The sequence below is a fragment of the Vidua chalybeata genome, chromosome 1 (genome assembly GCF_026979565.1).
Source record: "Vidua chalybeata isolate OUT-0048 chromosome 1, bVidCha1 merged haplotype, whole genome shotgun sequence".
NCBI classification, from domain to species: domain Eukaryota; kingdom Metazoa; phylum Chordata; class Aves; order Passeriformes; family Viduidae; genus Vidua; species Vidua chalybeata.
The window spans coordinates 86,727,370-86,740,166 of NC_071530.1; the positions used below are offsets into that span (position 1 = coordinate 86,727,370).

Sequence of the window (12,797 nt, forward strand, 5' to 3'; positions counted from 1 at the left end):
GGAGCTGGAGAGTGTGGGTGCAAACAACTCTGTTTGCCCCCACAACCCAGGACATCTGTATAATACAATACTTTTATTTTTTTTTAATTGCAAAAATGAAATCTTATTTTGGCTCCTAGTGCAGTTCTTGCAACAATGAATTCATAATATATTTTTTTCTGCTGTTCAATTTGCCGGTTTCAAGAACTACTGTCTGAATATACTTAACAGTCAAAATATTTTTTCTTTCTAATTAACAGAATAACTTAGGTTGGAAAGGATCTCTGAAGGTCATATGATCCATCACCCTTTTCAGTACAAGACCAGATTAAACTAGGCTGATCAGATCCTTGTCTAAGTCTTAAATGATCCTTTTATATCTTTTGTTTATGAAACCAGTTCCACACTTTTCCTTCACCTTACTTTTTTAGAATGTGTTAAACAATAGCAAGTACAGTATTCCAGCCTCTCCTTATCAATGTCAAATCTTATTGTGTTTGTCCATTCTGCTACCTTTTGTTAGATGTTCTGAGGTTTTCTCTGTGTTCTTTGACTCCTGCTACCCTTTGGACACCCATTGTCCCAGGGCAGTTCCCAAGGACATCCAGGTATTCTCCTGAGCTGACACAGCATTCAGAACTCTCAGTGGAGTCAGATGCTGCCGTGCACTTGATTGCAGTCTACAGCAGTGACCATGATCTGCTGAAGAAGATTTACTGCTTATCTCTCAAACCCCTAATAATCTTCAGTCGGGACTAATCTGTATAATTTCCTGCCATCTGTAGATTTTACCTTCTGGATATGCTTCCTTGTTTCCAGATAATTTTGAAATACAAGATACAAACCATGAGACGCCTGCTGTTAGCCCTGTCAACAAATGAGAATCAATGTGTATTCTTTATTTTCTTTTGCCCTCTGAACCTCACAATTCATAGGTGGCTTCCATGAGTCCCTTGAAAAGATTTTGAAATTTAATTTTCTTTGCTTAGTCTTATCTATTTCCTATTTTATAAACATTCAGAATATAGTGGTTATTTTTATGTATTAAGTTTCCTGTCACTCATCCTTTCAGCCAAGTTACCTGATACAGTAATAAAACCTGGACCTCTGCACCAACTTTGCTGCTTTTCTAGGGATAGGCAAAACTTTTGCTATCCTTTTATTCTCTAAGTTACCAAGTATAGTTTCATACATATTCATATTCATTTTAGCCAGTGGCTCAATTTCTTTATTTTAATTGATGTCATAATTACTGTATTCTGCTTGTTTACTTCTTTGTAAAATATCATCTCCAACATGTATTTCTGCTAGTAAGGTTTCAAACTTTGCTATTAGTTCACATATATTAAAAATATAATACAGAAAAAGGAAAGGAGCACCAGAGTAGGTTTTCCCCCAACATCCTCTGTGGTGAAGTTGGATGAAAAGAAGTCATCTTGCTTCCCTTCTCTATTTTTGTCTTCCTCAGTTTCTTTCATCCCCAGTGATCCAGAACCTCCTACATGCTTTATTTTTCTTTTTTGGTACCATAAAGGAATTTGTGGTTTTTGTTTTATATCCTTAGATATTCTTTTTAGATTCCATCTCTTTTCTCCTAGTTTTCCTCTTGTACAGCCTATGTTTAGGCTCTGGTTTATTGCAGTGAGTTTAGTTTCTCATGTTTGGAAGATTTTAACTTTCTCTTATGTTTTTGTTTTTAATTTGAGTGATTCTTTTTTAACATTTAGGTATACTGGTTTCTCATTTCCTGCTTCTTCTAAGAAGCTAATTTGCTAAGAAGTTATTTCCCTTTTTTCTTAGATTGGGATCAAGTTAATCACTAAGAAGAAAAATTACCACAAAAGAGAAGAGCCTTTGTTTTCCAAAATTCTCACCACCATGTATGGTATTCTCCCAAGTGGTTCTTCTATTTTTCGGTCATAGAAAGTGGAAGAAAGCTTAACCTACTGCTGTCACTTAAAAAAAAAATTCAGGTCTAAGAGCGTGCAAAATTGAGCACAGTCTTTCAGTCTGTGGTTTGCTGTTCCAGTGGCCCTGCCCAAAGTGGACAAAAATCTAAAAAGGCCAGACAAAATCACATTAAGAGAAATTATAGCCTTAACCTTCCCTGTGTTGCCCAAGGTCTCCCTCCTTGGGATGTTCCTGCATGTGTTAAACCACTGATGGATTACTGTAACAAGCTCTATTCCCACTTGATCATAGCTGCCACAAATCAGAGTTAGGATGTGGAAGCCATCCAAGCTGCCCTCTTCAAGGGAATGTTCACAGACAAGGCGAAATCTTGGTTTAGGAAAGCTGACAGGAAAGGAGAACTAATATTTCACTGTGGATTAGGCTGTATTTTGAGCTCTGTTTTGCCTACAAACGTCTTTCAGAAACCACAAAGGCCAAACAATTTCCATCCTGTAGATAAACAGAGATGCCCCTTCCCCTGAAATGCGCATCATATAAGAATTTCCTGAGCATTAGTTAATGAAAAAATCCCAAAAACATAAAGAAAACAGGCTGCCCCACCAAAAAGGAGCTAGAAAGACCAGAAATAAAATGGTATAGTTATTGCAAAACATGTGGCTTTTTACTGAAGGACAGAAGTCATAAATGGCACCAAAAAAACAGACACAAGTGAAAAAATTAGAGAAAAAATAGAATTCTAGATAAATAAATGCATTTATTAAGTCATGCACAGCACTGGTTATTTAGTATCACATGATTAAAATCACTTGCCCTTTTTATTTTCTTGATATTTTGTTTTTTTCACTGATGTTGTTCCAGAACTGATGTGCCTAATACTGAAGCAGATCCTCAGATTTCTGCAGTTAAGATCAAGTGTTGTTCCTAGAAATTTCCTTAAGAAGCAGTTGCCTCAGCCCCAATATCTCCTCTGTTAGTGACTAAAAAATGTGTGTTATTAAAAATGTTCATCTTCTCTCTCTAACCCATAAATATTTCCCCTGTGCATCTAAAAACTGGCCAGCTCTATAGATAACAAAATTGTCATTTTCTTCCCCTGATTTTAATTTACTTACAAGATGTCAAACTTCTGTCTGGTTTTTAACCCCTGCTGCAAGACACTTGTGTACAGGATGCTCACAGCTACTAGGCAGTGGAGAAGCAGGCAGCTTTTAAAAGTAAGAAATAGGAAATATTAGCAGCACAGGAGGGGGCAAGGATTGCTGATAGGAAAGAATTTAGGATGAGCGTAAGGCATACACAGGGGAGAAGGAAGCCTGCAGCAGCCTGCCCTCCAAGGACCTTAGCAGGGAGGCATGCGGAGAAAGGAGCTGGCTGGAACAGAAGTGATATTTGACATGCTATAGCTTCTGCCTGATAAATTGGAAAGCAGAGAAAGGATTAAAAAAAAAAAAAAAAAAAAAAAAAAGAAAAGAAAAGAAGGGAAAATCATGTTGCCTCCTGTACTCTTTCAGTGTCTCATGTCTCTCTTGACAGAAAGTATTTGTGTGCAGTTATCATTCAAGTATGTTTTCCCTGCATTATTTCAAACAAAAATAAATGCCAAAAGTCAAATTATTTTCCATGGAAAAAAGTCCAGGAATGCAAGGTTTCTTGCAGTCATTCCTTGTGATGCCAGCAGCTGCCTCAGATCGTGGCATGGGCTAGCAGGAGCAGAGGTGAAAGCAGAGCAGGGAAAGGCAGATCCTGTTGGCTGCAGGGCATACTAGGGCAAGGGGGAAAGAGCTTCCATGGCAAATGAGACTTTGAGGTTGTGTCTCAAAGAGAGCAGATGAAGATTAGCACATGTGCCTGATGACACTGTGGTGTTTCAATAACATTCCAAGTGATATGACTGCAGGAATTGTTGCAGGTGACATAACACTATCTAAAGGGACCTATGTCACCACTGTGTGGTATGGCTCCCCTTTGTCCCAGATTGTAGGAACTGCCATACAGCAGCTGCAAAAAGATCCCATGTAGTCAGCATATTGCTTAATGAAGTAAAATGCAATAGGATGTGTATACAACTGGGCAGACTCATCTGGTCACACCTCAGTAAGCACCTCTGCCACCTGTGTCCTGTAATTTTTCATTAGTGAGTTGATTTAGGTGCTCTCATTTCCAAAATTATTTTTGCAGGATGCCACCTTTTACCCTAGAATTAGAAATATCTGGGCATAACCTTCTTTATGTATTGCTTGCTTTAGAGAGTTGACATCTATCTGCTTAAAATGTTTGCCCACAGTGTGCAAGTCAGACTAACAAGAGTCTTGGGATAATTCTTGTGACACTTGGTGAAGGAAAGCAGTCTGGAAATATTAGAGGAGACAGAGTTTTGAACATACGCCACAGAAGGTCGCTGCTCTCAGATGACAGTGTGTATGCAAGGAGCAATTCTCAGAATTTCCTTTGGCACTGAACCAGCTCAGGAAAAGAGGAAGATTTCATGTTCCCTGCCAGAACGCATCCCTGTAATAATGTGAGAATGAGCGGTCTGACCCTAAATTATAAACAGCTAAGACTAGACTGTGGTCTGCTGCAGAAACTATCTTGAACTTTGAAAAGAGAAAGCTTGTGTGTTGTTATGTATATCTTTCTATGAGGTACAATAAAATAGTTGTCATTTTGTGCATTTAAGACAACATGTCATTGTGAAAGCATCAATCTTCTCTTAAATTAACCTTATGACTAAGAAAAAAATGCAACAATCCAGGTCTTCCTTAGAAAATAACTGGATTTCATATGTTCACCACTAAAAGAAGCAAGCTATGCCAATAAACAATAGAGTATCAAACAACAGAAATCTTATACAAGCGTCCTGAGGCTATGTAATTCACTAGCCTTCAGAACAAATCTTTAGATACAGTGATTTTGAAAATAAGTGCTTCATCAATTTCGATTCATTTACTTGTTTTGGGGTTTTTTGCTTCAATCCAGTTGTGACATCTGTGACCCTGTTGAAGAGCTGAATGTTAACACAGGAGGCAGAAAACGTGAGTGTATTTAGGTGCAGCATCTTTACTTAAGGATGGTTTTGTACTTGCAGCAGTGGGGTAGCTGAGCCCAAAGACTAGAGGAGATTTAGCTGGAAGAGAAAACGTGTTTGTAAAGCACATTCCAGCTAAGGGAAAGCTGAAGAAAAATGACCTCTTATCTCACAGTGGCTGCAGTTGTTTGCATTGCATGGCAGTGCATACCTGGAGTTGTATATGCTGCCCTGGGGAATATATGGTGGAAGGCATTTCAAGTTTGAACTACTGCATTTAATTCCCAATGTTCCCTCAAAGCAGCCATTCCTCTCTCTCCCAACAAATAATAAAGTGTGCAATTCCTGTGTTGCCATGAGCTATTTGTGGCCACACAGAGGAATAACACCCCAACCCAAAGACCAGAAAGGTTCCCTGATCCATGTCCTGCCTAATTGGAGCATGGTGTAGTATTTCATGAATGAGAATGAGAAAGTTTTAAACTTTTATACATGTCATGTGATATTGGATGGAGTTGAACTTGAAAAAATAGGCCTTGTAAGGACCAATGTTCAGGGAACCAGAGCAAGCAGGGAAGTAAATGCTGAGCCATTTGATGGTGGTGGCAGTTTTAGAGTCAGGTGAAAACCAGTGAGAACAGAAGCTGTTTGGGCAGTAGGTGTGTTATGAGGTACTGAATTCTCAGCCCAGTGGAATGAGAAACTTGGTAGAATTCTTTTTATTTTTGTTGTTTGTGGCAAAGTCATCTGCTTCTATGGTAGCAAGCAGTAAATAATGATATAAAGTGATTAAAGTGAGTGCTGTTGTTTCTGGCATGTGGTTGGAAGGTTTTATTCTTTGGTCTGAGTCGTTTGTGCAAAATATGGTGTTGTGTTAAATTGAAGAATAGATTTTTAATTGCAAAATATGCTGTTGTGTTAAATTGAAGAATAGATTTTTAATTCTAAAGTTGCCCATTAGTGAGTTTAGGGCTGTGGTTTGCTGAGGCTGACTGCAGGGCTTTTGTCACATAAACTTGTCTTTACATCCTGTTTGCATAGACAGTGCCTACTAAGGCACTTCTCAGAAGACTGAACAGTGGGCCTAGCAAGACATTTCACAGATACCAATAGTTCTGAATATTTTTTAGCTAGTGTGATTGTGAATGGAGCAGAACCTGGCCAGAGAAATGAGGAACATATCAAATATATCCCAGAACCATTTAGAAAGTTGCTGTTTCTAAAATGGTTTACAAATTAAAATAAACATTTCATAGTGTTTGAAAGAAAGAACTTTCCTATTTTGCATAACAGCCACAACCACTCATTCTTTTTCCCGCAGAAAAGAACATGTATTAATTTAAAAAATTTTAGCAGAGGGTAACTATTCAGGCAGCAAAGCTGCATGTTTTTTGCACATACATGTACTGAGGAGGAAGAATATGTTTCCACTTTCCTCCAAATCATTGGGCCAGATAAAATATCTGTACACTACTGTCCAGAAGAAAGCTGTAATGACTATTTCAGGTTACTGCTTCCTTTTATTCAGTGAAGCATAGTTATAAAATAATGCCACAGGAATTCTTTTCTGAGTACCTCCTATGCTGAGCTCTCCTGGAGCCACAATTCACCTGAATTCCTTCTTAGTCCCAGCATGACCATCCACCTGCAGGCAAGAATTGGTGCATCTTTCGTTTCAAGAAAGAAAGAACAAAAAAGAGGATTCATATTTCTCTACTATTATACATCATTAATTCCTTTAGTAAAGTGTTGGAAATAAGCACATAAATCAGAAGGTACAATGCTCCCTTAGCAATGCTGTGTGAACTGGTAAAGAGGTAGAATGGTATTACAAATTTTATGTTTTTATGTTTTCTTTATGCATAATATATTGAATAATTGGCATTATTACTCCACACAAGTTTTTGTTCTCCTTATCATATGAACACACGATTGGGGATCTCTTGTAGTTGGGATTTCTCATCAGTTTTACTGTACTATTTGTATATAACACCCTAAGCAGAACCACAGACCTGAAGCAGACTGAAATGTAATGGATTCTGTGTCTACACACAAAATTGGCACTGGTGAAACAGCATTTCTTAAAGTATCAGATGGGGTACCTGATTGAATCCAAGAAAAACTGGAACTTTAATATTTCACGAGGATGTTTTTCTGCAGGTATATTCCTTTCTGTCCACAACAGACAAGTGGCCAAGCACTAGATAGCTGGCAGACAAAGATTCCATGAAGGTTTGGCACATTCTTTCAGGGGCTGTACAGTTTGCCTTTGGGGAGTGCACAGGTATATTATTCTATATTGGAGTTCCTACTTTACTCCTTCCAGTTTCCAGCTTCTGCTCGAGCACACCTGCGCTCCACAGAGGTTTTTTCCAGGAGAGTTCAGGTGGTGTTCTTCTTTCTGCAGTCTCCTTAGGACTTCTGCAGAGGACTTTTTATTTGTGTTCAAAAAACTCATGAGTGTCCTTTAGCCCAACCTGCCAGTCCCTATCCCTGCTGGAACTTACCACTCTTGTGCATGTGCTGACTGTTGGCAGATTTCAAGGGGTCAGGAATTCGCCACATTCCTCACAGATTTGTTATTCTCCAAAGATGTTTCTTGAGCCCCTACAGGCCTGAACCTCAGAGCTTTTTGATAGATTAAAACTCATTCTGCCATAAAATGTCATGAGTTTCAATTTCTCAGCTACAGAGGCTGAGATGCTTCCTCAACTAGGTTGGATAATTCTTACCAAGAAGATCTAAACCTTGGATTTTTTTTTCCTTAACAGGAATGCTAGTATTTTTCCCCATGTGTGTGTTTTAGATACACCATCTGCAGAAAGCAGCAATGTGTTTATCATCAACAGTGAAAATACTGACCTGGAAAGGACTTCTTTTTTTCAACATATGCATTGATATGGATATAAGGGAAGCAAATACCCCACAGCTGCTCCGCCTGCAGGGCTTTTCTGAATAGCAGAGTGGATCAAAGGATGTTTCTATTTCCTTGGGAAGAGGAAAAATTCATCACTTTATAAATCACAGCAAAAACAAATCAAATCAATACCAGGAGCTTTTTAATAATAATGCATTTCTTATGGTTATTCTCAGTATATAGGTCTCAGCAGTTGCTGCACACAGCTAAGAAGAATGAAATAAAACCTGCCCCTGACACTGGTTTTCATTTAGCATTAAGAAATTAACTGGAATATGAGACTGTAACATCCCAAGCACTGATGTGTTTAGAATCTCAGAGCTAAGTCTGTACTTTATAGCTTCAGTTCATCTGAACTGTGAAGTGGTATTATAAAATCATTTTTTCCTTTCTTCAGAATTCCAGAACATGTTGGGTAGTTTTATTTTTCTTATCTGTTGTGTGCTGTGGCTGAGTCATTGATGCACTTTGTTGAGTTGTTAGCAACACGTCCTGAGTGTCTCCTGTAAGAGTATCGCGATTTGAACACCTTTTTTGGTTAATGAATAAAGGAGAGGCTCTCCCTCACCTACTGTGGAATGTGTTGGCTTCTATCCTGATGAATGTTACTGTAAGGTGCAATCATTTATTTTAACTGTGTTGAGAGACTTTCAGAGTCGTTATATGATCTCGTTACAAGCCAGTAAATTCGTATTGTATATCAAGGAATGAAAGTTAGTGCTGAGATCACTAAATAACACATACTTTCAGTAGAGCTTTAAAAAATTCAGGCCCATGAATTTTGTGATTAGAACTAGATCATCTATTAACAAGTCAGTGCATGACCAGGGAATAGATCCAAGTACTTCCTAAAATGGAGAATTGTTGGCGGGGTACAACAGTGAGCAGTAAACAGGGTATAAAAAGCTCTGAGTAGTAGAGAAAAGGATTAAGAAAAAGAGAAAGTTTTGTATTACCTCAGAAAGAACTGAGTCATGCAGTTGCTTGGTGCAAACATGAAGTTATTAGCAAGGGAAAAACACATCACAATTTTTTTTTTTTTTTGTCCCTTTAGATATTAGGCCTCCAAGAATAAAACCAAATATATGTGTATGGGTATTTCTTTGTTTTCAGTTTTCCTTACTAACATTACATGCCTAGACATAGTGTGATAGAGAAAGCTATTTTGTATTGTTTTCCTAATAATTAATAATGTGAATTGATGTCGTGCTGCCACTACCTTGACTTGCATTGTTCAGATATCCAAGTATACAACCGCAGTGTTTTCACTTCAAGTGTTGCCTTTTCTTTTCCTTTCTCTTTTTTCAGGTTGACTTTGAACAACTCCAGGAAAACTTGTGTCAGATGGAAAGACGGTGCAAAGCATCATGGGATCACCTTAAGGCTATAGCAAAGCATGAAATGAAGCCAAGTCTAAAGCAAAAAATGTCTGAGTTCCTTAAAGACTGTGCAGAAAGAATCATAATCCTGAAGATTGTCCATAGAAGAATAATTAACAGGTACAGAATTGTATTGGTGACAGCAATACCTTGATAGTAAATTACTTGATAAAATTATAAGTTATGACATCATAAATACGTGTTTTATAAGCGTTTAATACCCATTCCTTCAGGGAATGTTGTCGGGTCATATGTGGTGCATATTTTTTTTTATAGTCGCCATTGAAGAAAGATCCCCACTCCAGAAATTATTATATTTTTGACTAAAAAAAAGCAATCATCCAGGCAATCATTTATTCCCAAGGTGCAATAACTATGTCTTTTGCCTCCTAGTCCCCAAAAGCTAGCAGCTTTAAGTTGATAGATTTTCTGCTTATCCCTGGATGTTTATTAAGGAGGCTTGGCTTACTGTCTGATAAACAAGAATAGGCTGTAGCAAAAAAATGTTGTTTTATTGACAAATTCATCATATGCAGAAGCTGAAACCAGTCTTGTTTTCAGTACAGTCAGTACAATGAGTTCTTTTGTAGGCAGAACCACTCTTATTTGCAAGATCTTCGACTGTGTATTTTATGCTTATACCAGCTGAAGGCAGATTCAAGATTACTCTCCTTAGGATTTACAGTTGGGTTTAATGAAATGGTGAGAGATTTTCCAACTTCTGGATAATTTTTAAATTGCTGTGGTCAAAATTAAAAGATGGATTCCAAATGATCCCAAATTTGTGGGTATACACTTGAAAAGTTGATTTAGTTCTTCTTTCATTTTTGTAATGACTTAGGGTTTATGCCACAAGTAAGCAGAAATCCCAATTGCAATGGAAGGGAAGTGAATTCATTAGTTTCCTGTCGTGTTTATCATAGGCATTGTGCAAGTAAAAAAATATCAACTCTCTCCTCTGATATCCTGCAACTGCTATGATAGTTCTTAAAAATGTTTTCATATACTTGCATCTTTCTAACATTGGGAAGACTTTTTGTCCTCAGGGATGTAGATGGAGTTAAAAGGAATTCCCATACATTTTTTCACATTCAGTGTGCTGCTGAAAATCATGAAATATAGAGGCAATAGTAAAAATTGCAAATAGTACAAAAGCTCTGAATGCCACAGAAGCAGTAAAACTGTGAATTGAGAGTGTCCCAAACTAACGTACTTGGTAGATAATATAATTTTATGGTCAGTTTTGTGAACCAGAAATTCTTTCCTTCTTGTGTTTTCTAGACTGTAAATCTGCATTCTTCTTGTCTAGACTTTGCCCAAAGTCCTAACAGCCTCTTTGAAGTTGCTTAATACAAATAAATAGAATTGAAACTTAGTAAATATTTTTTTTCTATAACAGAAATGAAATTGGTCTTTCACATGCCAAATTAGTCATATAAAGTGATGGAGTTCCATAAATATTTTATCTCCTGCATCAGCCTGGGAAACTAGACTGGGATGAAGTTATCATAGGCTAGACTTTCATGGTTTTAATTATAAAACATACCAATGTTATGCAAAGCATCCATGAAAATTTTGTAGCACAAAGGAAATTATGGGAGCTAGTAAAGTAATAAATGGATTCAGTGAAATATAGAGTTGTTGTCTTTCTTCCAAGAGACCATCAATAAGGATTTTTTCCCTTTACATTTATAACTCATTTTTTTCCAGGTTTCACTCATTTTTGTTATTTATGGGCCATCCTCCCTACGCAATACGTGAAGTCAACATCAATAAGTTCTGCAAGATTATTAGTGAATTTGCTCTGGAATACCGCACCACTAGGGAACGAGTTCTGCAGCAAAAACAGAAACGAGCTAACCACAGGGAAAGAAACAAGACCAGAGGGAAAATGATAACAGATGTAAGTGGCAAATGGTATCTCCCATAGCATGGATTTTTAAAACTTTCTTTCACTGCATGTGGTATATGAAGTGTTGTTACTCTATTTTAATTTTAGAGGTCCTTGTGCTGTAAGCAATGAACTCTGCTCTTTTAGAAGACAAAACTTGAAAGTCCTTGATTATGTATAATTTCTGCTTCATAAAAATATAGAGGACAAGAACAAACTGAAATTAATTATCCAAAAAGAACTTCTCTGTGTGCTGCACAGTGTCCAGGATATCTACAAGACATCAAGAGCCATGTGTATCTGACCAGCCAAGAATATGAAAAAGAAACAAAAACCTAGAAATTATAGTCCTAATTGAGAACATAATTCAGATGATGAATCATTGTAGCCATTTAAGTGATTTTAGCCAAATTTTAATGGATTTTTTTCTCCATCTTTGAATATTCTAGTATAGTCTTGAGCCTTGATATTTTATCTGTTTTTATGTCTGTGTATATATATATATATATATATGCACATATATGTGTATTTCATGTGCATCTTTTTCTTAACTTTAGAGCATAGACCAGCCAATTTTATGGTAACAGACTACTTTGGGATTCTGAAAGGATGGACAAATTTATGTCCACAGTAGATGTTACTCTGCAAACTTTTTGACTGTAAGATTGCATACTCATAGAATAAATTAAGATTAGTTTTCTCAGCATAATAGGTTTTAAAATCCCCTTTTTCTATTTTTTTTCTATTTTTTCTTAAGTTGATGTACTTTGACTCAATCCAAATAGAGTTTTAAGAAGTGCCAGTACTTAATAAAAGTTTCCAGCTGTCTCAAAATCCAAATCTGGAGTCTCAATTAAACGCAAGTGTTTCATTGCATATGAAGCTACCCCTGCCTTTGGCATGACAAGCCTGAAGCTGATTACAGTTTTATGGCTCAGGCAACATGGGTCAATATAAATATATAAATACATATATATGTATTGGGACTAACATGAATTGAGATTGCATTTAAGTCATTGACTCACAATCATTTGTAGATCTTTCCTGGCAATATCCTCTTTACATTTGGAAATCTGCCCCATCTGGAGAAAATGTTAAACCTGCATTATTATCAAATAATTTTTTTCTTTTGGTGTAGTCTCAGGTTAAAAAAAAATGTATTTTATACAGTCATACAAATTTACAAAACTACTACTAGAGAAGTGAAATCACTTTCTGCAAGTGCTTCTTTGTTTTCCTGATGTGTTCTAAAGGAGCCAAAAGACAGCATTAACCAAAGCATTTTGTAAATTAAAATTTTCATTCCCTCTGGTAGCTTTGACGCTTTTTACTAGTTTAAGAAAGACTGAGATGTAAAGGAGTTACTGTTTTCCTACTGTGTTGCTACCATATAATGTAGTGTTTATGCATTATCTGTCCAGAATTACTGCTGTGGCAGGACAAAAAGCTTGTCTATGTCCTGCCTGCAGAAAATGCAAGAGGAAAAGGAGTTCTGGTCACTGGCAGCTGGGTTCAGGAAGCAGAGAAATGGCACCCTTTCAAACCACTAAAAGTCTCAGGCTTAACAGTGAGTCAGCAAGGGTCAGAACCAGGGACAATGGCCTGAAAATGGAGGGAAGGAGGCACCAAGGCCTTTTCCAGAACAAAAGTAGAATTGGAGGAAGATCTCTTGTTAAGCTCAAAATGCTGTTG

General features: G+C 37.1%; 1 protein-coding gene across 4 annotated transcripts in view; it reads left to right on the forward strand.

The window, feature by feature from the left end:
• Positions 1-12,797, forward strand: part of FHOD3 (formin homology 2 domain containing 3) — a 374,768-nt gene that overhangs the window by 333,566 nt on the left and 28,405 nt on the right. For all 4 annotated transcript variants that reach the window (XM_053946675.1, XM_053946685.1, XM_053946696.1 and 1 more), the window contains 2 exons: positions 9,144-9,334; positions 10,925-11,117. In XM_053946675.1, coding sequence (XP_053802650.1) covers positions 9,144-9,334; positions 10,925-11,117 — 384 coding nt within the window. The remainder of the gene's footprint in view (positions 1-9,143; positions 9,335-10,924; positions 11,118-12,797) is intronic.